Genomic DNA, 25,085 nt, shown 5'->3' on the forward strand with positions numbered 1-25,085 from the left:
TAGAAAGCATAAAAAAGATCAATAGGAGGATTTCAAATAGCTTCGAAGCACAAGGCGTGTTGAATCCAGACTATGGAAGAAAAGCAGAGTGATTGACACAAATCATACTCCTCATCCAATTTGCCCAGGTTTGCATTTTAAAATGTCTTTCTGTTGTTGCTGAATGCAAACAGTTTTTTTTTTAAGATTTCAGTCTAATGAGCATCTTCAATTTTGTATGAGGTAGGTAAGTATGCAAAAAGAAATATAGATTAAAAAAATTAAAACTGATAAAACCCTACAGAATTATGATTCATTCATTTTAAATAAAGCACAAAGTATGTGTAGCATGTTGCATTTGTTAGGAGTTTTTAAAAATCTCATTATGCTAAAAGCAATTAATAATTTGCAGCTGGATATGCCATTTTAAAAAATAATAATAAATGTCTGCACTCCTGTTTGATCATTTTTATCCATTCTGGTTTACCTCATGCCATTCTTTTTAATCCATATACTAATTGTAATCCCATTAAAGCAGATATAATTTTATTACCATTCATAGTTTGTCAAGCTAGCAATAACGATGGCTGCTACTGCTGAGTTTAGAGAAAAATAAAAACTGTCACACATTTTCCTCTTCTGATGTTTAAAGTAACTTGTAAACAAAACTTAAGTGGCTGTATGTGGTTTTGTAAATCTAAGATTAAATCCATACTTCCATAAATATATATCCCATAAACAACTGTACACCCAAATGAAGGTACATACTACATTTTCAGAGCTGACCACAAAATTTGAAAAACTCAACCGTATGAAAAAAACCTTAAGGTCAGAAATACATATTGAATAAATGGATTAAATAGAGAAGCTAGTTAAGTTACACTGGAAATGTTAAACGTTCGTGAAGAAATAAAACAAAATGTTTCTAACGCCAAATTATTTACTTCAGATAGATCTTTTAAAAAGTAAAAAACAAACGCAGCAAGCCTACATCAGCTTCTATGAAAATACAATGAATGGAAGATGTTTTGAAGCATAGCCAGAATCTTGTAAATTTCAAAACCTCTCATTCAAAACCTCTCAAAGCATCTATTACTTTTATTACCAGTTTTTCCATTCCAGCTTTGGGGTGAATGGGGTGGGGGAGGGGGAGTGAATTGTTACCATTGTTTGGATTTTTGCATACTGATATATAAAACCTTATTCTAAATGGTAGACACACCATTCTGCTTTTGAAATGCCCCCTTTTGCTTCCAAAGATCTTGCTTCCAAAAAGATCTTAAACCAAGGGATGGGCAACTTGACATCCTGAGCTGCTTTAAGCATACGTGCCCCATTTTGTGCACGCATTCTCACTAATGTTCTGCTGCCAACACCTGCTATTTTGCACACCCTCCCCGTCCCAGGCAATTAATTGATTAAAAATGGATGCCATGGACGATCTCTAAAGAACCTGGCACATACCACCTCCCTGATTTTTCTTGCCAAACATTGTGTCTTCAGCAAGATACCACAAGCACTTGTTAAAACTAACACATGCACTGCAAAGCCCATTCTCACCCTGACACTTCAGGGCTTTATATAGAAACAGGATTGTATAGTCTTATACCACCAGCTCCATTAATGCTCACCCCACACATACAGCTACCCTTAATCTGAAAAAGCATTGGGGGGGGGGTGCTCACCTTCACAAGCAAATAACAAGGGGAGGGGAGAAAGTGTCTTGTTTGTGCAAAAGAATTTTGTGAGGTTAATGTGAAATAAATAAATAAATACATAAATAAATAAATTAAGGAGAGGTTCACGGTGGGCTTTCCCTTCTATTAAGTGGCATGTAGTAGGGGGAGGGAGGTGGATCAGCCTTTCTTTTAGCCTTCTCCGACTAAAAAGAAATATCACCAGTGGGATCTGGGTCCTTTAGTATTTTGCTCAGATTTGCCAAAAAATATTCACACATGCTCCAAAGCAAGCTAGGGGTGTCCGGGCAATACTTGGTCAGAAAGGGGTCACCTCCGTTGCACGTCTGAACACCCCCATTTCGCAGAGCCCCTGAAAAGAATGGGAAAGAAGCGCGGTTCCCCTCCTTCTCTCAAGCTCCCCGATCCTATGAAATCTCTCTGAGCAAGCGGGATCGTCCCCTCGCTCATACGCGCGAGGATCCGCGGATGCAGGACTCAGGACGGGATTCTCCGCTGGCGGAGACGTTCAGAAAAGATCCATAAATGCATTGTCGGAGAGCGAAAAGAGAAAAAAAAATGAAAATAAACCACTAAGCCATTAAAATAAGGTTGCAAAAAGGGGGCATTTGGAAAGCAGAAGCAAAACCGGTTCCTGTTTTTAATTTCTCCCTTCGCAGCCACCGATGCAAAGGATCGATCTGCTGCAATATCACACACACACAATACACACTCACTCCTTTTCTTTCTTTCTGGGGGAAGGGGGGGAAGGGCAGCTCAATCGGGCGCCCCTCCTTTGGTGCCGGCGACCCCTCCCTCGCCCCTCCGCAGAGTCAGGGCGCCCGAGCCTCCTCGCAGCTCTCCAAGGCCCCCTCAGATCCCCTCCGCTCCTTTCACCCCGGCGCTCCGCACTGACCTGTGTGCGTAGCCATGGAGATAGGCGAGGGGAAGTATTTCCCGGGCTGGAAGTGTCCTCCGTGCTGCACCGAGTTGTGCCCGGCGGAAGCCAGGCGGCTGGAGCTGTTGCGGTGGCCCCGCTCGGCCAGGAGGGGAGGCGGAGGTGCGAACTCCCGGCCATCCATGCCGCGGCTGACGCTTCCACGACCGAAGCCCCCGGCAGGAAAGGGACAGCCTTGCAGCGGGCGAAGATTCGCCCTCTTCCACGGGAAAGGGAAATCTGCAGGCCGCGGGAGCGGGGAAGGAAGGGGCTCCCCCTCAACACCACGAGGATAATCGTATCCCTCCAAGCGGCCTCCGCTTTTCGTGGCACAGGCGATCCGGCCTCATTCTCTGCAAGGCAAAGGGAGAAGAGAATATCAAGCGCATGAGGAAGCCGTCGGCGCTGGACGGGCTGGATTAACCACGGGCAATACTACGGCGACCTCGTCCTAGAAGCCCCGCTGATGAGTTCCCCCACCACCCCAAAAAAATTACACACCCCGTAGACTGTGGAAACTAACTCCCCCACACACACATCGCGCCGCCTTCTACGTCTGTCCCTCGTTTGCCGCCTGCCTTGTCTTTTGTCGAACGGAGCAACTGGTTCTTACGGATTACATGGCGACCACCAGATTTAAAAGAAATAGATCGAACTCTTTTTTAAAAAAAAACCAACAACGTGGAAAATAGAAAAGGCAACAATGCGAAGCTTCCAGGCCTTGTACCTTTTTTTATTACCGCGGCGGGGAAGAGATTCAGATAAAGCGGCCCCGTAAGATGAAAACAGGAGCGGTGCCTCCAGTGTAATTGGGGAAGGTGGGAGACGAGGTGGTTTGAGGAGGAAAAAAGCGTTGTTATTTGTGATATTTCTGTTCAACTATGGTATTTGTAATTTTGAACTGATCAGTGTTCTACGATTACATGGGTTATTTCTTTGCTGCTGTATTTAGACTACTATATCTTCAAATGGATGGTTTTCAAAATGTTAATGTTAGGTATAGGGGAGTCTCTTTTATTTGCCCCTATATTAAGTGTGATGTGTTGCTTTACATACATATATATGTACCAGGGTGGAAGGAATGGAGATTATCTTTGGTTCGCTGGCTTCCCAGTTTGCAAACCAGTTGCCTTGATGCAACCCAAACGAATGCGTTCCTTGTGCAGACCCCAGATGAGGGGAAAAGAGTTTGCTGGGCTTCAATTACTCGGGCTCAAAAATAAATATCTCACTGTAGACACTTGAGTGGCAAAGTCCTGCATTCCTCCTTCAAGGGCAGGGGTTTAAATTCTACAACTGTATTCTTAGACAAAACAGTTATGTAAGGTCCTTCCTGTGCATTCATTCCATTTACACATAAGGGGTTTCTGGCTTAGACCCAATGTGTGTAACATTAGGCCAAGAGGAAGGAGGGGGGATAAAAAGATCTCAACCCCCCCCCCCCTTTCAGACTTGTGCTGCACTGAAAGATCGTACTAATTTCTGGATACAAAAAATGTGTATCTCCCATATTTAAAAAAAAAACCTCACTGAACTATTAATGAAGATCTAATGCTTCCACAGGGCGAACGAGGAGTACCCAAATTATTTTCTTCTTTTACAGTGAGGTGGTTCATCCTATGCATCTGTTCTGATAGAGAACATTGTTTGAAGGATCCACAGCCCATTCAATCCATACTGAAAGTAACTCCATACTGAACATGCTTACAGATTAACAATCTGGGAGAAAGGGAAAACACATTTGCTTACCTTAATGTGTCATGATTGGAACAATGAAACAATATTTTTTATTTACTGAACACTATTTTAAATGGTTAGGTATAAAGCTTTAAACTCTTAACATTGCTCTACTACTTGGTGTTTGATTTAATCTATAACTGAAAACAAGGTATTAAATGACTACATATTTGCACAGCTGATAAGATTACACATGCACACATGTATGTGTGCGTGTGTGCACACCTACATAAAATAAGAGGGGAAGAAAGAAATACAGAGAGCTTTCTATTGTAAGTAAACAGAACCACTACGTATAAAAATACAAGTTTCTTTATTACTGGAAATTTTAATCATCTACATATTGCCAATATTTTATATTTTACAGTTTGGGGGGATTATAAGAAAAATGTACATTCTCATCACCTCCCACCCACCCTGTTTAACAGTAAAAAATCTTCCCAGAGAAGCAGCAGTAAAAAAATAATGGACTGGAGGGAGGGGGTCGTGGAAGAGTTGAAGCCTGGAAGACAAAAGCGAAATTAGCAACTTCAGCAAGTTTGAGTTCGATACATCAGTATGAAGGGAACATTGTGTATTGGTTTACCTCCTCTCCCCCTTATGATTTTTTTTAAATATTTGCATATTTAAGGGGGGGAGTGTATCAGACTGAAATATACCAGCCGATTGGAAATCCTGATTATAGATCGAGGAAAAGTTTTAGCATCAACGTTCCAGGAACAGCACTTTTATTACCACGTACCGTGCAGAGGATCTGTTCTAAGGTCGGATCCATTTTGGCAATTGTTATTGCCGGAAAAGAAAAAGGCAAACCAAACGTTTCTCCAAACCGGTAAGCGGGCTGATGTGCAGCGGGAGGGCCTCCGGATCCAGTCAATCTAAATCAGGAACGATCTCGCCTTCGGGATCTTCCTTGGCTTTCCCTTCGGCGCTGCCAAAACTAAAGACGATTCTTTTACAAGGAGGAGGACGCCTCGCCGAAGAGAACGAGGTAGGTTGTTTTAAAATCAATAGCCGAGCTCGGACTTCCAAAGGAACAAAAGGATGGTGTACATTTTGTACGGTTCGGTTCCAGAGAGCTACGCCCCCCTCCCTTGTTTTAATTGGGGCAAGGAAGGGAACGGTGTGTGTGGGGGGGGGGAGATAGAATAATCCAGCGGTCGGTTCTCTGGTCAATTGTTACTGAATCGCCGAGGTTTTGCGCGGACTAGAAATCTGCTCTACTCTCCAAGAGGTAGACGAAGAAAGAAACTGAAGATCCGGCAGAGTTCAAACGCTTCGGCGCACTGCTCTCGGGCCTTGTCGGAAAAAACAAAAAGGGTGAGGAAGCCTCTGCCGCGATAAAGTCCTTCTCTTAAGCCCAACGAAGATCTCTCGAGAGCGGCAGCCATCAAAAAGGGCCTGTCGCTGCTACGACCCCGAAGGCTGCTAAAAAATAAAAAAAATAAACCCCTGAGATCTCTCCCAAATGGTGGAGATTTTTTCTTCTCTCTCTCCCAGCTAAACGCATTTGGAACCATTTCATTTTGCTTAGGTGTTCAATGGCTTGCTTCCCCCAGAATCGTTTATTATTATTTTTTAAAAAAATATTATTTTGCAAAGTAACAATGATCGTTCTTATTAATGAAAAGGAAGCGAGGCTGACTGGTTTCGATATATTGAGCTGAGCAAACAAGGCCACCACCCAAAGCAATTTTGGGGCATTTTAAAGATCAAACGATGATCGCAAGCAACCATTGCGCACAGGCAGAGTAGATTGAGAAAGAGGAAGCCGAGAAACAAAAGCGTGCCACTGAATTATTCAGTTCCAAGAAACCTTTTCCGTCCGTCAAAAAAAAATCAACTATGGTTCCCCGTTTTAAATTGAACCCCAAACAAGCAAGACGGGGTTTCTTTTTTTTAATTAAAAAAAATCCTTAAGAGGTATCCTAACGGCATGTTTTCCTCCACGGCAAAAGACATTTTTACCTTACCGTGCGGAAGATCAGTTATACATACGCACACCCCGGCGGGTAAATAAATACAAATGCGTATATTCTTTATTGTTTTCATTTTTTGTTGTAATTTAGAACCCCCTGGAATTCAAGTATTTTCTGACGCAGAGCATCTTGAACATACAGCAGGAAGGAATCAAAATCACAAAGATCGCCTATTATGATCCATTTTAAAGAAAAATGGAGGCTGCAAATTTACATGTATTCCTTTTGCCACAATGCCTATTTGCCACAATGCCCATTTGTTTCTCTTGTAAAGCAACCATTTGGAGTTCCATTTAATAATAAAAAAGAGCAGACAAACTGATTAGAATTTCAGGTAAGAAATATGCGGACAATCATAGATTTTGTTAGCACTACACGGAGCAGTGCACAAAAATTCCAGGAAATAGAAGCCATTTAAAAAATAAAACATGAACATGCATATATCTCTTAAGTTTTGCATTTCGTTAGAAACAATATGCATTTTCTTCCCCAAAGGAAGTGGTTTTTTTTAAAAAAATCATTTAGTTGAGGAAAGGATACAATTGTTACATTTTTCAATCGTCAGGTATTTGCATTGCTTTTAAATATATAGATCTATATTTGCAGCAATGGTTTCGCTTATTTATATATATATTAGATCTGACCATTGTGAAGGTATACATATTAACAATAAATAATTTATCAACAAATCATGAACGTTCAAAATGCTAAATAAATTTTAGTTACTTACTGGAGGGAGGGGTGTTCCTTTGCACAGAGGGAACGCAATACAATTAAATCAGTGAGTGGGATTTTGTTGTATTCCTATTGGTATTTGCACTGTGCTGACTGTTGCACTGTAAATGCACTGGCTGCTGCTCCTTGCAGAAAGGAAAAAAGACCCTGTCGCGAGCTTCAGCTTCCCCAGCCTCGCATCTCAGTCCTACAAGCAACTCTCCCTGCATACTAATAAGCTCGTGCCACTCACTCAGGGTGAGTACGCTCACTGATTGGACGCCTTGTCCTCCACGGTAATAAGCTCGTGCCACTCTCTCTGCGTAAACAGGCTTCCCAATAGGTTGGCGTGGGGCCAGGGAACTGCCAATCAGAGAACAGCATGACTACTACTCAATCCAATGGCGCCTAATTCAAGTCCCTACAGTTGCGCAGCTCCCCTCGCGCAGCTTCCCTTTGCTTTAGCTGAATGGAAATGCGTAGCAATGCGAAGCGGGAGGGAGGCGTGGGGGAGAAAGAGAGAGAGAGAAAAGCTTTGCAGAATGGAGAGCTAGGGAGTCCCATCAGAAAGCTGCTTCAGCTCGTAGGCATGCACTCACGCCAATCAGCTGGGCAGCGAAGGGGATACTTTGTGGTACTCTTCTCGCTTTGATAAATTGGACGATGCAAAAGTGGGGAATCAGAGCAACGTACAGATCAGGACGTCAGAGATTGCGTTGCCTGCCATCCGGCAGCTTTTAAGAGTTATTAGACAAAACGAAATACCCAGAGATTTAGAGTGATTTAGGTCCTAAGTATGCTCTTATGGTTCACTGAGTCTTCGGCGCCTGTGGATTTAAAGCCATTCGAGTAGGCGAATCACTTTGCCGCCACCTTCAATGGGCGTTTTTTGCAAGCTCAGGAAAGTCCCTTTGCTGGGTTTCTTGCTCACAAAACGCATGCAAAAAACCCTTTGTGGTTTTATCAAAACTGGAGATTTGTTTGCAATCCGGTCGCTCTTTCCTTTCCCTTTTTTGGTCTCCCACGCTTCACGTTTCCGTGAAGACTCCCTGCCCATCTCTACCCCCTCCAAGATATGCTCTCTCGCTAAATTGCCACTTTTTCTTGTAAATAGGGCACTCATACACACGTTTTCCTACCTGCACGATACCATCGCTCGTTCCCAAAGCCATTTTTTAACGCTCGAAACCACACTGCATAAAAGCCTTCAAACGGCTTTGTGCCGGCAATTGAGAGGTTAACCGCATAGGCTTCAGTTTCTCTCCCACCCCCTTCGGTCTTTCCTTCCCCACTTCCAGGAGACGCCTTGATTGGTTGGCAGTCGCCCAGCCCGCTGTCCATCACCCAGTGTAAACAAGGCGCTGATTGGCTGCTCGCCAGTCCGCACTGGGCTGCCTGAAAAAAGCAATTACTGGCCCCGCGGTTTGCAGGGGGCCCGGGGCTGGTTTGATGAAAGGAGATAAGCTGGGGACTGTTTCCAGCGCGCGCGCACACACACACACACCCAATGCACTCCCCCCACCCCATTCCCCGAGGCAGCGCCTACCGTCCCTTGAGCCAAAAGAAGGTCAAAGAGTGGAGAGGATCAAAAGGAGGAAAGAAAAGGGGAAACGGACTGAGTCCCTATTAGCGATTTTGAAAGTAAAGCCATTCATTCAAGGCAGGTTTGGTCACCGGAGGGATGGGGGGGGGTGCTGGGGCGGACTGATCAGCGGGGACTCCTCCCTTTACAGATTCGGGGTCTAAGGGCTCTCGACGGTGCAAGCCATGTAGGATGAGGAGCAAAGCTAGGAAATCTCTCGCTGTTTAAACGGGACAAGGAAGGGAAGGCTGCGAGAGAATGCATGCTCGGGAAGCCGCGAGCCGACCAAGCCGACTTGGATAGAAGACGCTACGGAAAAGTCGATTTAATCGGCTCCGATGCTGCATTTATAGCCTCGGTCCAGAGCTTCCCAAATTCCAGACAGGAGGAGCAAACTGGATCCATCTTGAGCGTGCAAAACTCTACGCCTCCGGGAGAACGAACGTTCCGCTTTGGCACAGGCGGAATCTATAGCGAAGCTAACCGGGAGAAATGTCAGTTCCAGGGATCGAACGAGGTTGAAGGACGTATACGTGTGTGTGTGTGCGCGCACGCGATGCCATGGCAGCGGCTGGGAGGCTCAGAATCCTCTCCAGCCCCCCCCCCCCTTTACTCGTGATTACGATTATTTTAAAAAAAATTAAAAGGAGCCTAATTGATTTAAAAATGCAGAATAAATCAAAATAACCCGTAAGAGATATTAGATTACAATGGAGCTATTCATTAACCAGAGCGGCGAATTAAATTAAAAAGCGAGTGAGTGTGTGTGTGTACGTGCTTATGTGTATGCTTCAGTTAAAGGAGAGAGGTTGCATTTCCCATGATGATGATGATGATGGGGTTTGCTGAAACCAGGCACCCCTTGATTATCCAGAAGAGGAGGGGAATTATCCCAATATTCCAACCCACTTAAGTGCTGATGTACCCGGTTTGGATCAGCACCTTCTAATGGTGGTGAGAGTTTATTTATTAACATTGTTGCTGTTCTTTACATCACATTATTAATGGATCAATTATTATAAGTAACTTAGATACATACAAGCATCTACAGTTTGCAGTCTGGTGCCCAAAACAGAACCGGGTTCGAACAAGTTCGAACAAGATGAAACCCCAAACATGCTAGGCCCGTTACTTTCCAGATATTTTAGAAACAAAATTTACATGGGACACCCTCTGAGTCACATAAGGCTTTCTGTTAATACCGTAAATGTATGTTCAAAAAAAAAAGTACACACAAATTTTAAAATCAGGCAGGAGAATATATAATTCTGAAAGGAGCCCTATTTATGGACAGAGAGAAGGAGGTAGTGGTTCATGGAAAGGAGAGTTGGGGCTCTTGAATTGATCTCAGAAAAAGTGAGAGCCGAAGAGGGAAAAACTGAAAGCAAAGGCACTTTTCAACTCATCCTTTCTGCCAGCAACACAAGGCCCTATCAGAAAACCTACAGGTTCAAAGCAGAAATTTGAAAGAGAAAGAGGCCATTCTGCAGGCAAAAATTAAACAGGGGAAGGGAAAAAACCCTACATTCGCAGCAGCAAATCTGACACATTTATGCATACGTACACACACAGACGACAAAGCTGTGTGTGTGTGTGTGTGTACGTATGGTGGCCTCCTAAAGTCTTCAACCCACCGACGATCTTGCTGTTTATCTAGGCCCTCAGCCAGAACATTGGCTGGTAGGCGTGGGAAGGGGTCAGAAGGGATTCAGTTGGATCTGTCTGCAAGGCAGAATGGGCCTTACAAAACAACAACAAAAAAGCTGCAATGCCTGGATTACCTCCCCACATTGGAACAGGATCTGAAAAACTGCGAAGCAACTTTTGATTCATGCAGATTCTTCTGGGGGATAGGAGCAGTGGCGAGACAGAACTTGTCTACCTAGATTATCTTGGGTCCCTATTTTCTGAAATGACAAACCCAGAGGAAGAATAGGGACTGGGGGTTTCCATCTGGTCGTGCTGCCTTAATTTTCCTTTAATATATGCCCTGTGCTTCCATCTCTAGATTGTCTTTCTGCTCCTCCTTTTATTCTCACTCGCAGAGAGAAAATTTTCTCGCTCAGTTGGACAATAGCTTCCTAGTCAACCCAGTCTCTTGCCCTGACCTCGCTTCCATTTCCCTGGGCAGAGAGCCTTTCAGTGTCCTCGTGTTGGTCCCACGGACAGGCGCAGGATCTGTCTAAGGCAGAGTGGGCCTTGGTACAAGAAATCCTTGCTGGTTTCCAGGGTTTGGAGTCTTAAAGACTTAAGGAAGACTTACAATTCCATGTCTTTTCCATGCAAAAGAGGAAATGCCACCTCAGGGTACTCTGTCTTTTGCGATAGAAGAAAATGAGGTCTGTTCAAACATTACAGACACAAATTGCAACATGTGAACAAGAATCACCCACTTGATCCTAAATATATTTGCCCGGAGTAAGTAAGGCTGGCTATTTTGTCTTGAATTTCTTTATATTTATTTAATAGGGATTATTAAATTATTTATTTATAATCTTGGAAAGCAGCGCAACAGCAGGATCCTCATCCTATTTACAGAGAAATAAATGCCAACTGGCCTGGAATCCCTTCCCAGTTTAGCAAAACTGTAGTGCCAATGTCACTTCAGAGGAAGTCACTTGTTTTAGTAGGTTTAGGATCAGTTTGAAGTCAAAATTAAGTCTAAAGTGCATTGAAACCTACGTAAGTTTTCCCCAGGCTTTGCTGGTTTGTGAGAGTGACAATCTCCCCACGATGGGAAGAGAGCAAATCCTGTTGCTTTCAGTGGGTTTTCTCCATATAGGAAGGCTGTAGGATCAAATACTGTTCAGGCAGACTTCTACAAAAGCCAATCCTTTAACTTTGAAAAGAATAGATTTCTGGGCCTGGTGCACAGAACTGTTCCTCTTGGTAAATTTTTGGCAGGAACACTGATCCAAGAGAGGACTTCCTCCACTGTTTAAGGTGTGTGTTTATTATCATTTTGTTTGTTTGTTTGTTTGTTACAAAGTGCATGGGGAAACAGATGAAAGTTGAGGTGCAGGACGAAACAGTAGTTCCAGATTCATTTTGTTGTGAATTGAAGCCAGGAAAGAAGCTGTTTAGGGGTGTTTGTTCTTTCAGGTGATGCTTGGTTGTGAATGCACCAAGTCTCTGCAAAAGCAGCAGTTGCCCTGCAGTGGCGAATGGATGGAAGGGTAATTAATGCAAAGTGACTGATTGCTCTTGAAGAAGGCCAGTCCAGCAAAGGGGATTGTCCCTGGTCACCAAAGCGTCTCGTGATTGACAGTCTCTTTTCCATCTCTCAGCCTAGGGCAAAGTACCCCAGTGCTGCATATTATCACCGGTTTAAGCCCAGAACAGCAAAATCTCAGATTGTTTGAAAGCTTGCTTTTATTTTGATTTTAAGATGACTATATTCAGTCTAATTATTATTGGACTGGGGAATTAAGTATTATTTTGTTTGAAAATTAAAAACAAATGCCAAGTCCCAAATTAAGAAATAGGGGTAGGGGAGAGAAAAAGAGAGAAACAAAGCATAGGCAAGTAAGGTGGACCTTGGGGCAGATGAATGCAGTTGAAGAGAAAGGAAATGGGGAAATTGGCCTTGGTTGGTTTAATATAGAAATAAATTAGCTTCTCACACCTCTCATTTTTTTGTTACCCCTTTTAAAATTTGGATTTAAAAAACAATCTTAGGATATTTCCTTTTTTTAAAAAAATGAAGATTTAAAAATTTAATTCAATTTTTTCTTCACGTTTAAAAAATGAAAGCAGATTTTAAATCCCATGGCTTTTGATTATTTCTTATATTTTGAAAATCAACTTCTTTTGGTTCTGCAGTCCTGTTTCTTTTGTTAAAATGTTCTTTCCTTTTTCTCTTCTTTCTTTCTATTTTCTTTTTTCTTTCTCCAGTTGTTAAAACAAATAACTTTAGACAGGAGTGGTGTATAAGCCAGAGGTTTGTTGGCAAATTACCAGTAACTCATATTCTGCCTGCTCACTTACACAAAACTGGTGGTTGGGAGATTCCTTCCTTCCTTCCTTTTCTTTCTTTCTTTCCTTTCTTCCTTCGCAATCATTTTGTATTCCTGAAGTGAATGGTGCCACGGGGAGGGAGGGAGGGAGGCAGGAAAACTCCATCAAGCTTTTTGATAGGCCGAGGGACATTGTCAGCAAAGGTTAGAGCTTCTCCCTTTCCACTATTTTTTAAAATCTGTCCACGGGTAACAAATGTTTTTAATTTAACCGAAGCAGAGCATCAGTATCTCTACGGCTTCCTCTGTAAGAGACAGAAGATAATGCAGTTAGAAATAAATATTTAGAGTTGCATTCATCTCCTGACTCAACTCTACCTTCCGGTGTGTGTATATGAGTATGTTTGTGCACAAACTATTTGTTCACCACCGCCCCCTTAAAGCCACGCTTGTTTGGGGGTGTGCAGTATTTAAAGGGAGGATGGGGGAAGTTAAAAGTATCCAGGTTGAGGGGAAAGCACTGAGAGAATTGGGATTCCAGGTCACAAAAGCTGTTCTGGGCTTTACTTGGGGGATAACCATGCTCTGACCTACCCCTACCCGTGACCCGACAAAAGCGCGAACGTCAACAGCGCGCCGACAACAGCGCGCCAACAGAAGCGCGATTTAAGTTAAGGTAAGTTTTAGGGTTAGGTTTAGGGTTAGGTTACAGCGCGTTTCTGTCGGCGCGCTTCAGCGCTCATTCGTAGGCGCGGTTTTGTCGGCACGGTTTTGTCACCACGTTTTAGTCAGGCGCGCTTTTGTCGTTCGCGCATTTGTGGTGGAACCACTACTACCCTGTGCAAATCAGCTTGCATTTGGTTGGTGGGTGCTTCCTCAGAAGTAAGGCTTGCATAAGTTTGGCTTACAATGTAGTCTGGTTTAGGCCTGGTGCTAGTCTGAGTTTTGCTTACCTCAGGAGGATAAAGATCAAGAGGATTTGGTTCGCCTCCTATGGCTAGATTGAAAAGCCAAGCTCCCCTGCCCCCTCAGCCCTTCTCGCTAGAACCAAGGCTCAGTCAGCAAAATCCCCTGTCTTTTAGAAAGTGTGGGGGGGGAGGGGGGCGGCTCTCTGAGCTCTTGAGGAACAAGGTTAGAACCGGCTAAAGTGAAAACTCTATTAAACTGCTTTTTTTCAGCATGCAGCCTATTTAAACAGCACTCTGGAAATATTAACATGGATCTGGAATGCAATGGGTTATGGATTCATGTGAAGCACATTTCTCTGAAAGGCGAAGCTGCCTTTCAGTTCTGTTTGCATCCACCTGACTGACTTTCTAGGCAACACCTATTTGCAAGATTTGGGTTTGGTGAGCAAGCCATGTTATCCACCCCCTTCCCCAAAGGAATGATTGAAGGCTTCTAAACCCCATCAGTGCCCTGGAGTATCTGGCCATTTCATCCTCAATCTGCAATTTAATAGGACAATGTGTAACTGCACTGGACTTAGTCATCCCTCCACTGTCCCCTTCTCTAGCATCTCTGAGAGATGTCCTTTCGGAACAAGAATTCGCCTGAGCTCTCTTTAAAGAGTATTATTAACTTTCCACAATATTCAGGATTAGGTTCACGATATATTTTCCTATTTTGATAAATATTTACTCAGTGACCAATTTATATCTTCCAGATTGTAACTAAAAGTACAGGGAATGAGAATTCACCTCGACTCCAGCTTTTAAGCAAGGTGGCCAGGATGAAAATAACAGAATCCCTTCTTAATTTTGCTCCAAGTAGCCAACATGGAAACATTCTTTTCATGTCTAAATGAATATGCAATCATTTTAAATTCTCAGACCTCAGCTAACCTTCACACTCTAGGGAAGTGTGTTAAAATATTGCAATTTAATATTCTTCCATCTGGAAAAATGGGGAGGGGGGCAGCAGCAGCCGGGGCGGGAGTTTCCTCCCCCGGTATGTTAAATAAAATTATGGATTAACACAGCACGCTAAATAATTGCCTAATAAGGGCTAGGAAATGCAAATCTTTACATTTGGGTAATTGTATGCTGGACGCCTCTCTTAATGCAATCGTTTGGGTCGGGTTCATTGTTCCATGTGTTGTTTGGTCAAGGAGTAAATTAGAAACAATTTCTTGGCTTGGAAGAGTTACTCATTTTTGTAGCATGTAAAACGTTCCCTGGAAATTGGGAGGAGGCGGCCAAGACGGGGGAAATCCATCCAGTTCATAGTCTGGAGAAATTTCCAAAGCGATCTCAAGTGTTCTGCCTAGTCCTACTCTAAATGTGTACATGCCTGTGCCGAAAGGAGCTCTGCGTGACAGCGAAGCAAGCGCGGCTTGCGGCCATGCCTGCAGGCGGCTGCCGAGTCCGGCTGAGAAGGGATCAGCCCAGATCTATTCCCGCTTTTCTCGTTCCACCCAAGCAACAAAAAGTCGGTCAAAGCGAGGGACGGCCTCGCGATCCCTCGCTCGCTATTCTTCCGCTGCTCCCCACCCCGCTCACCCGATCCCTTTTCCTAATGGGGGGGGGGAAGGGAACCAAGCACGTGCTACGCCTTTGCTGCCAACAGCCCGTGCAAACACGTCCTGTTTCCGACGACTACCGAAAAGACAACTCCTGGCCGATACAAAAGGTGGAGAAAACAAGGGAAAAACGTCTCTCTCCTTCTCTCTCTCTCGCGCGCACACACACACACACACCGAGCCCTATTTTAGCCAGATCCATTTCGGTCTTCAAAATGTTTTGTACAGGAGCGAAGCTGCAGGGTGGGAGTGGAGTGGAGCAGAGAAAAAGGAGAGCGAAGAGGAGCGCTCTTCCCACGGGGTAGCGTAAACTTCGCCAGGCTTCGAACCCCGCAAAGCGTGACCCACTTTCCTCGCTGCCCTCGATCTCCACGCACTGGTTTCCTGAGAAGGGTGGTTTTTGTTTTGTTCCGTAACAGGACTTTGGCGGCCTTTACCCTCTGGGGGATCGGGGAGGTCTGCTCGCTCGCCAGCGGGCCTAGCGGTGATCGGGCTTCCCTTGGCCCGGCGTAAAAGCCCAGGCTTCTTCCGCCAGATCTCCTTGCCTCATTCCACGGGCCGATTAAAGGGAAAATGCTGTCCCTTTTTTTTCGTGAGAAGAAAGGGGGTGGGGGAAATTCCCAAGTTAAGGGGCGCTTTGTGAGCTTCCCGATAGCAGGAAAATATCTAATGCTGCTGTTGCGGTTAAAAAGATAAATCTCGCCTTTGGAACAGGGTGGGGACGGTTTTTCAAAGAAAGCACACCTTTAGTCTCAGACAAGCACCTTTTACTGACTGCTCCAACTCAGGAAAACTTTCTCTTCCCCCTGCAGCTCCGAAACACTCCCCTCCTCATCCGCCATTAAGGGTCGCTTCAGCCCCCTCATATCATTTTGCAGGAAGGGAGACTGTAACTGGCCAGATCGGCTTTGGGGGATATTCCCCTTGTCCACTCGACAGAAAGTGGAGCTGCTGACTGTGCTTTCTTATCCTAGTTCCCCCCCCTTCCCTCAAAAAGTCCCCTTACTAACTTTCCACAAAATAAATGCCCAAACCGTGTAGCCAGGAGCCAATTCTTTTGATTCTCGACTCTCTTTTGTGGGTTATTGGGAAGTTCTACCAACTCCAGCAAAGGTTAAATTAAAAGCGTGGGGGTCTCCTCCCTTGATCTCCTCAAAGATCAATGTTCCCACTCCAATAGCCACCCTGTAGTCTAAATTGTTCAATTGTCATTACTACTCTCATCTTATACACTACTACTACTATTATCACCATCTTGCAAAGAAGGGCTGCAGTTTTTCATTGCCTGAAAAAGGTTGTTTCTCTGGCATTCCAAATTGACCTCCATGTGGGATGCCAACAGGATAGACCATTTTATTTAATCTTGTTTCCACCCTATTATTCCCTCAAAGGAAAGCCAGCAAGAGCATTCAACGGGCTTCTGTTTCCAGTTGCTTTTTCTCCACATTTCCTAAGTCCAGCCCAAAAGAGAAAATGTGAACCTTTTTAGAATTCTCTAAATTCCCTAATAGGAATTTTATAATCAATAATAATCAAATAATAGGATGCGATCAATTTTAATAATACAATTATAGAAAGGTGAAACCTGAAAAAGTTAGCTACTGCACAATGGAGGTTTTAGCAGCAACAAAGAAATGATTAAAGCAGATTTTTGTATATCTTGATCTAGACAGTCCAATCAAAGTAATAAAGGAGGAAAGATGTGAGAACAGGGATAGGATAACCATTTTTTCTGCTCCATCTACTGGTATTTAAGAGCAAGGTATTTAATTGGTTAAATTCCTATTTCTCCATCTCCTAAGATGTGAATTTTTTTTTTGGCAGAGAAGGATTTAGGAGGAAGCAAGATGCTTTCTATCTTGGTCAAGGAAGTGATACTCACCCAGATTCTTTATGTAAAAGGAGTAACTGAAAAATTTGTTAATCATAGAAATCTAAACAGATAAAAGTTTATACTGACAAGCTAATATTGCAAGGAGTTTTACTACACATTTTATACAGCAAATAGTGATTTTTTTCAGCAAGTAATGCTGCTTTTATTCAGATAATGACCACTGTTAATTACCAAGGATTTTTTGCATGTATCTTATGAACATATGATATTTATGCCACCAATCCTCACTACAATTTCCACTGTGATTTCTCCGTTTAAAACATGCGCATTTATTAGTCACAAACCTAGCAGAGTTTATTAATCACACTCAGACTTTCACGCATATTAGTGCACACACACACTTGATGTAACCAGTGAATCTAATTTATATTTTCTCTGCCCCAGCCTTTCTCCCCCAAAACAATATCTTTTAAAAGTATCCAAGAGCTTTCAGCCCCCTAAACCTTTAGTTAAAGCCCTGTTAAATGCAGAATTGTAATTTGTAGTTAAATATATCCCAGTGTGTTCACACACTGAAAGTATAATTGAATGTGTTTGTTGTGTAAGGTTATCAAGGAACTAGCCCATCTGGGTTAAATTAAAGCAAGCTTAATAAACGGTGCCAGGCCTAGCCAAATCTCTTTCACTCTTTCTTTTCATTCTGCGGATTGGATGAAGACAGAACATTCATATTCCAGGCCTGGACTTTTTCGGCAGATTGGAAGTATACTAGTATTTGGAGCAATCATTATAAGAAGGGAATTATGAACATTATTTTCAATAATGAAATTCTCAGTATTTTGGAGAGCTAGGAAGAACATCTAAACCACCTTTTCATGAGGTGCCCTTCTACGGATGGGAAAACGGCCCCATTCACATACATACACACAGACACAAACTTTTGCCTGTGCCCCTCACCTGCAACTATAGAAATGTTCATACTCAGATCACACTTGTCATATACCATTCTCTTTATAGCCAAAAGACAACATAATCCAAACAAGATTTAGGAATGGGGTATGGTGTGTGTGTGTGTGTACACATGTGTAGGGGATAAGGTGTGTGTGTGTGTGTGTGTGTGTGTGTGGTGTGTGTGTGAATGAGGCCGTTTTCCCACAAACATGTTGTGACATGTCAAAAGGGTGCCTGTTTTGATAAACACATAATTAGTGCCAGAATGTGTGTGTGCAGCTGGTAGAAAGGCATAACTTAGATAATAGCCAAGGCAGCACATATCCAGTCCAGGAGTGGATTTACAAAACGGGACTTTTAAAAGGATCATTAAAGCCTCTTTGGCTGAATTGGGGGTGAGCTACTTTGGGTAAGGGGGGGGGAGAAGCATAGAGGAAAACACGCAGCATATGTGAGTGCATCCACACACAAAGAGAGAGATCAAAATGTGAAATAAATAAGTGTAGAAATACATGGGGAAATGTGGGTGTTTGTGCAAGGGAGAAATGAAGAGAGGGAGAAATGCTTGATTTCAGAAGGTGCTGCTGGGAAGAAAAACCAGCCTTTCTTCTTCCTCTGCCTTGTTCCCTTTGGGACTAAATGGGAAGGGGGGAGGGGAAGGTGGCTGTTGGTGCTTAACTACTTTTATTGTTGTGTAAAGTGAAGGCCCTGAGGTGAAAGAGTGTGTGTGTGTGTGTGTGTGTGTGTGTGTGTGTGAGAGAGAGAGAGAGAGAGAGAGAGAGAGAGAGAGAGAGAGAGAGAGAGAGAGAGAGAAAGAAAGAGAAAGAAAGAAAAAGAAAGAAAGAAAGAAAGAAAGAAAGAAAAAAAAGAAAGAAAGAGGGGAATTCCCCAGGCCAGCCTCTTTGCTTCTGTGTAGCAGGCAAAACTCCCACTCCTGATTTTGTGAAGGATCCAGAGGTTTTCCAAATCCATTCTACCAGTCCAACAGTCCTTCAACTAAAGTCCCAGACCACAAAAGAGTGAAGCAAACCTTTGAGCTTCCTAGAACTCTCCATCCCTTTGCAAAAGGGGATTCTTTGCTTCATCTGCATCCTTTTCCAGAGTCCAAAGTCACCAAGTGAAAAAGACTGCTGAATGAAGTTCCTAAGAGAATGGCTCTAATCCACAGCTCTGAAGGAGGACCATCAACCATGTTCCTTGTTTGGATCCAATTCTCCTCTGCTCCCGGCTGGGCTCTTTAAGGAACAAGGCCAACTAATGGGTTCTAACAGATTCTAATAGGATAAGATTCAAGAAAAGGAGACTTAAGGACAGGATATCCCTTCTCTTTTCTCCTCCCTACCCATCTCCAAAATGTCAGCATTGGAAACTGTGTAGGGTCAGCTTGATTTGGGGAGATTATCTCTTATGAGAAGGGTCTTATGAGGAGGGCCAACACACCTAAAGGAGAATCTGTCCCTCATGGCCCAGAGGAAACAGTAAGAAGTTGGCCAAGAGTTTGGACTAGGGCTATTACTTCTGACAACAGGCCTCGACTTTTTCCTCCCTCATCCAATCTTTTCAACTCGAACAACTTTTAGCTGGCTTAACTTCAGGGGCCCAAAATGGGAAAGGGCTTGAGGGGGTAGCAACCAATAGCTGGTGAAAGGCAAAAAGTTCACAGAATGCAGCTCTGGGGTGGTGCACATTACGCTTCTCAATTTCTGGGTTTTCCCAATTTTCTTTCTCTAAAAGATCCAGGATTCGGGGAAAAGAGAGCAGGAATATGTTTGGACCAAGACATTTTTGAGGACCTCTCCTCCTCCAGCTGATGAAATATCGGTGCAGTTCTGACTCACTATTCATACACCATTGTTATACTAGCCATGACATTGCATCATGTAAATCTCAATGGTGGGGGAGGAGGAAAAAGATTCTTAATTTTGCATTTCCCTACTTCCAAAAGACCAGGACCAGTTTTGCAAATGACCCCCCCATTCTGTGCTCCTCTTCTCCCCCCCACAACACCCAGAGGGAGGAGGAAAGATATCCATAATTTCTGCATTGGCCCCCTCCCTCTTTTAAACCTCAGGTAATAAATGAATGAAATATTGCCTGTAATTAACCCAAGAGAGCCAGGTTCCATCCAATGTTCAGGACAGAGAGCGATTATGATTTTTTTTAAAAAAAAAAACTTCCCTCTACTCATAGGATGCAAAACAGAATTACATTTTACATCCTCCTTTTGAAAAACACAAAATGGAACTTGGAGAAAGAAGCCGGAGCAAGAGGAGTATAAGAATGGGAGAAAGAAGAGAGGCACGATTTGATCCTTCCTTTAGGAATAGAAGGCTCCTTTTTGCTTTAAGTTTCTTAATTTAATGGAACTTCCTCCCTTTGCTCCCCCCCCCCAAAAAGAGCTTTGAGTTTCTTGAGGCAAAGGGGCGGAAGGGGGGGGGAATCAATCCCCGCTCTCGACGGGCCCAGAAAGAGCAAGAAAAGGCAGGGAAATTCGTCAGTTCCAGGCTGGCTTTTGTGCTTTCGCTTTGGCCTCAGCAGACAAAACAAATCCCGCCTCTGTCTTCGCGAGGGAGTTCCTGCGGTCGAAGAACCAACCCCAGCGACTGCGACTCCCGCTCCACGCGAGGTGGAAGGAACCTCTCTCCCACGCCCCGCCAGAAACCCCCCCTCTCCACGTTCCGCTTGGGCCTTGCACCCAGCACTTTAAAACTAAATGGGCGCCTCCGTTGGACTGGCCCGAAGTGAAAGTAAGCCCGGCTGCCTTCGCTTACCCTTGGGTACAAAGGTGGCGAAATGAAGCCCGCCTGAACTCCCGGGGCGGCCAGAGAGCCCTTGCAAGCCGGAGGGAGGAAGTCGCCTGCAGAGAGATCCGGAGGAGCACATTCTCCGCCAGCCATCTTCCTTTTGCCTTCTTCCACGCCCTCCTTTATCCGCTTAATCCTCCGGGAAGGGAACCCGCCTTTCTCTTCAGCTTCTCGGGCTCGAGGCGTCCAAGGAGCAAAAGGTCCGCGGGTAGGTCGGGGAGAAGAGGAGCGAGAGCGGGCAGGCCTGCAAACGGGGTGTGTGCGCGTGTGTGTGTGTGAGAGAGATAACTTGCCCAGCGCAGCGTTCCTGAATGGTAAGAGCCGGTCGGCTGTGTCTTCAACGCAGATTGAGGGATCCCTTCCCTCAATCTTAACTCACCGGCAGGCCTTTCCCCCCATTTTAAAGTTGCAGAAACCAAAGAACGATCTCCTGATCACCCTCGAGGATCACATTGTTATCAATGCATGGAAGGGGAGGTGGAGGTGGGACGCAGGAGGAGACACGAAGCCTTTCCTTGCCACGATTTCTTGGAAGAAAAGTAAAGGGACCCCCGGAAACCTTAAGAAAGGAAAAGCAGCAAGGCAAAGAGAGAGAGATCCTTCCTAGGTTCCCCCATATTTTCCAGAGCCTTGCTTTAAAAAACTCTCAAGGGCGACCAAGGCTCTCGGGAAGCTTTGGACAAACGCGCGGGCCAGAAAGCAGTAGAACAAGGGAGGGAGGGAAGGCGGCCTTTGGATTATTAGACCGATCCAGAGATCCGGGAAAGAGCGGTCCACGAAAGGGAAACTCTGGCCCAGACGCTTATCTCTTCCCGGCCGCCGCACCTAAAGATCGAGACGAGCCAGGCCTGCATCTTTCGCTACCCCCCCCCTTTTTTTTTGTTAACGGAAAGTCAATGCCTTTAATTAAAAATCGTTAAATAAATCCATCTCTTTACTAGTACAAATATACTTTTTGTACCGAGTTTGCAAAAGGTATCGACAGAAACTCGAGCGGTAGGGTCCGGACACAGAAGGACGGGGGGAGGGGGGGAGAGAAACAATTCTTTTTAACCACATCTATATATTAGATTCTTTAAAAAGGAAACTATTCCCATTTATGTAGCATTTAAGGCTGTCTCCTTTTAAAATATTTTTTCCCTTGTATATTTTGTATTCACTGGGCAGTCTTAATGAATATTTACTCAAAAAACAAAATTTACTGTCTAATAAGGCGTAGAGCAGGATCAGTGTGTTATGACTTGTAGTATAAAGCTGCCCACTTACACAGGAGTAAATGCATTCACTTATGAGTAATCAAAATTCACAACTGTACATTGCTCTTCTTTCCAGAGGAAAACAAAGCAGTGATATTTAAATTAAGCCGATGAGAGTGGGAGTTGGATTTAAAATCAAGCTTGGGAATAATATAGCATTTGTGATTCTAAATAAACCTAGAAATGGGTTTGAAAAGATTTTTGCAGGCAGCTTAAGAGGACAGTTTTAATTATATAAAGAAAAACGTTAGCCGTGGATGACTTTTGGTTTGATACAAAAGCAAACTTTAAATATATTTTCTATAAGTGGCACTGGCAAATTCTATTGCACTTAAGCTGTAATTTTTGTGATATTTTTTTTTGAAAAAGGAAGTAGTGTACATCAAATTTTATTTGAGCAATTTGAGGTTTCCAGGATAAGAGGCTTTGAAAAGTAGAAAAACATGAACTCTTACATTTGTAATTCAATTTTTTAAAAATAATAAATTCCAATGCTCTCTTATCAGCAGTCTGAAGGTTTTTTTATTTCAGAATTGTAACAAAAAGGGTAATATATTTATTTGCAAAGGACCTTGGCTTGATGGACGCCTGCAAAAATATGTGGGTAAATTCCCAACCAAAATTAAGACAAATGAGATTATATCCATTAGGAAAAGATCTATGAAGCTTCCTTACTTCTTTTAAAATTGCTTAAAGAGAAAAGTAATAGTATATAGATTCTTCCTTCTCCTTAATAAGTACAGTGGTATCACTTGAAATAAATAAATTTAGTTTTCTTCAAGTAGTACATTTTCAGTTAAAGCAAAAATGGGACCTTGGAATAAATACAGAACAAATTATACTTAAAGGCTATATTACACTCTTGTTTTCTTTATAAAACATTTTTCTTTTGGAAAGAGGAATTTAGCTAAGGATGTGAGTTTTCAACAACATGCAAGCACCTTATAATAAATTACATGAAAGGAGATAAATGAAAAATCGCCATAGGAATGGGCTTACTATAACAAAAACAAGCCTGCAAAGTGGGGGGGAAGGAAAAGGCGACATTTTCCCCCCACTTCAGAATTAAATCGGCGGAAACGGCGCTTCCTAATAAAAAGGAATATCAAGAAAGACAATACGTCAAAAGAAAAAAAAAGAGGAAGAAGAGCAATTCACGCATGCAAACGGCAGACACGGACGCCGCAATTACTTACAGATCGCTGCTTTCCTGGGTCAACGTTCCGTTTAACACGCCGCGGACACCAAACAATCCAAAGCGGGGGGGGGGGGGGGGACGACCTCACGGCAAAAAAGTAAGGGCACCCAAACAGGAAGGGCACCCAACCCGAGCCATGGGTGTAAAATATGTTTAAAAAGCAGTCCTAAAATATGGGTGGGAGAAATACACGCGCGCGCCCTATTATATTAGAAATGGGCTTTTCTTCCCTTGGGCTCTCCTTTCCCGGAGCTTCTCTTGGCCTTCTCTGCCTTTGGAAAGCGGAAATCGAGGACGGCTTTTTGCATGTGTGCGCCGAGATCCCAGCTCCCCCATCCCTCCTCCTCTCCTCCTCCACCCCCGACCGCCGGGGTGTTTGAGAATCTGGTTTTACGACGACGGCCCCGGCTCTGCCGCTGTCTTATGAATTTCGTCTTTGGTCGGTAGTCTTTTTTGCTCCAACTCCAAGGTCCACCCCCCCCACCTGCCCATGTGGAGTAAATCCATTCAATTAGGGCACCAAGACGGGGCTGGAGGCTCTATAATCACAAATTTATGGCCGGATGACGTGCCTTCTCTCTCTCTCTCCCTCTCCCACAATGGAGACCAGTGACATTAAACAGAAAATTGATGAGAGAGAAGCGAAATCTAATCTCTTCTTCCCACTTCTTCCACGCCGCTGCTGCTGCCGGCTTGCCTCCCCCCACCTTGTTTGCAGAGGGAAAGGAGGGGTGCTGCTGCCAGGGATTGGGAGAAAGGCTTTCCGCTCGCTCTCGGGGACGGAAAGGGGAGCGGGATAGTTTGAGGCTTCTTCCCGACCCCCGGCATTTCTCCCTCGCCTGTCCGCGATCTCTCTACTGCACAACCCAGGCGAGCGTTGGGCGATGTGGATCACCCGAGTTCCAATATTCTAGCATCCCCCGCAGCCCCCCTCGAGTCGAAGCCAGCGGGGGCTCCGAGGACTTACCCGATCGGGCTTTTTAGTGCGGAGTTGCATTTTCCTTCCCGGGCAAGGGATCAGAGGGGGGATCGGGGTCTCCCGTTTTCTCCCAAGTCCCGGGTGTCCGCTGCTAGGCCACGCTTTGAAGGGAGCCGAAAGGAAAAGGAAGCCTCCCCGGACAAAGAGAGGGATTCGGGGTCTGCATTTCAGCCCGGCTGCATTCCGCCGCCTTGGGGAAAAGAGGAGCTCCCTCGGCGTTCAACCCGCACGCCCGGCACAGCGAGAGGGGGAAGGGGGCGGGCGGGGAGCCCTGGCAAGGATCGCCTTGGAATCCAGACAAAGTAACGTCCCTGTTGCAGCTGCGAACGGCGCGTGGGGAGGGGGAGGAAATCCCGGCTCCTCCGCTTTCCAAACAAGAGGAGGAAACCGAGGCTCGGCGGTGCCCGGACCGCTTCCCCAAAGTGGGGCCGCGCTCCACTGCCGCGCCGCCCCCGCCTTTCGATGCAGAAGCCCTCCGGTCGGGAGCTCCTCTCCGTTGCCCGCAATATAAACCACCTACGGCGGCTGCCAAAGAGCGGGGGAGGTGGGCACGCGGGGAGGGAGAAAGGACGCTGTCCAGAGCTCGGCCGTTTTGCTTTCAACTTTTTATTTTTAGGTGTGGGTGTCTATCTTTCTGACACACACACACACACACGGCTTTCCCCCCCCCGCGCCGCTTCCCCCTCCCCCCATTCTCTCCCAATCTCAGCGTCCTTGTCTGGAACAAGTTTACAACTCTGCTGCTGTTCCCGCACCTCAGACAAGAATAGCGACCGAGATGGATCTTTGCCTTCTCGCTGAGTCTGCATTTTTTCAAAGAAGCTCCCGGGTCTTCCCTCCCCCCTCCCCCTCCTTTCTGTTTAAGCTTGGGAGGTCACTGACCTCACAAGGGTGGAGTGGGGGGGGGACAACCGGCAGGGGAGCGCGTGTAGCGTCACAGTCCTGGCCCCCATTAGATCTGCCTTTCATCTTCCCCATTCGG

General features: G+C 44.7%; 1 protein-coding gene across 5 annotated transcripts in view; it reads right to left on the minus strand.

Moving 5' to 3' along the window:
- Positions 1-24,468, minus strand: part of BAHCC1 (BAH domain and coiled-coil containing 1) — a 130,001-nt gene extending 105,533 nt beyond the window's left edge. For 2 of the 5 annotated variants that reach the window (XM_087710167.1, XM_087710162.1), the window contains exons 1-3: positions 7,039-7,318; positions 5,072-5,757; positions 2,572-2,945 (exon numbers count right to left, since the gene is read on the minus strand). In XM_087710167.1, the coding sequence (XP_087566293.1) occupies positions 2,572-2,737 (166 nt within the window). In that variant the 5' untranslated portion in view covers positions 2,738-2,945; positions 5,072-5,757; positions 7,039-7,318. Of the gene's footprint in view, positions 1-2,571; positions 2,946-5,071; positions 5,758-7,038; positions 7,319-24,091 lie in introns of those variants that run through there. The other 3 variants (XM_087710163.1, XM_087710166.1, XM_087710165.1) reach the window with 3 other exon arrangements.
- Between the last annotated feature and the right edge of the window lie 617 nt (positions 24,469-25,085).

This window comes from Thamnophis sirtalis, unplaced genomic scaffold (assembly GCF_051295495.1).
Source record: "Thamnophis sirtalis isolate CommonGarterSnake01/CBP01778 unplaced genomic scaffold, rThaSir2_p1.2 scaffold_3, whole genome shotgun sequence".
NCBI lineage: Eukaryota > Metazoa > Chordata > Lepidosauria > Squamata > Natricidae > Thamnophis > Thamnophis sirtalis.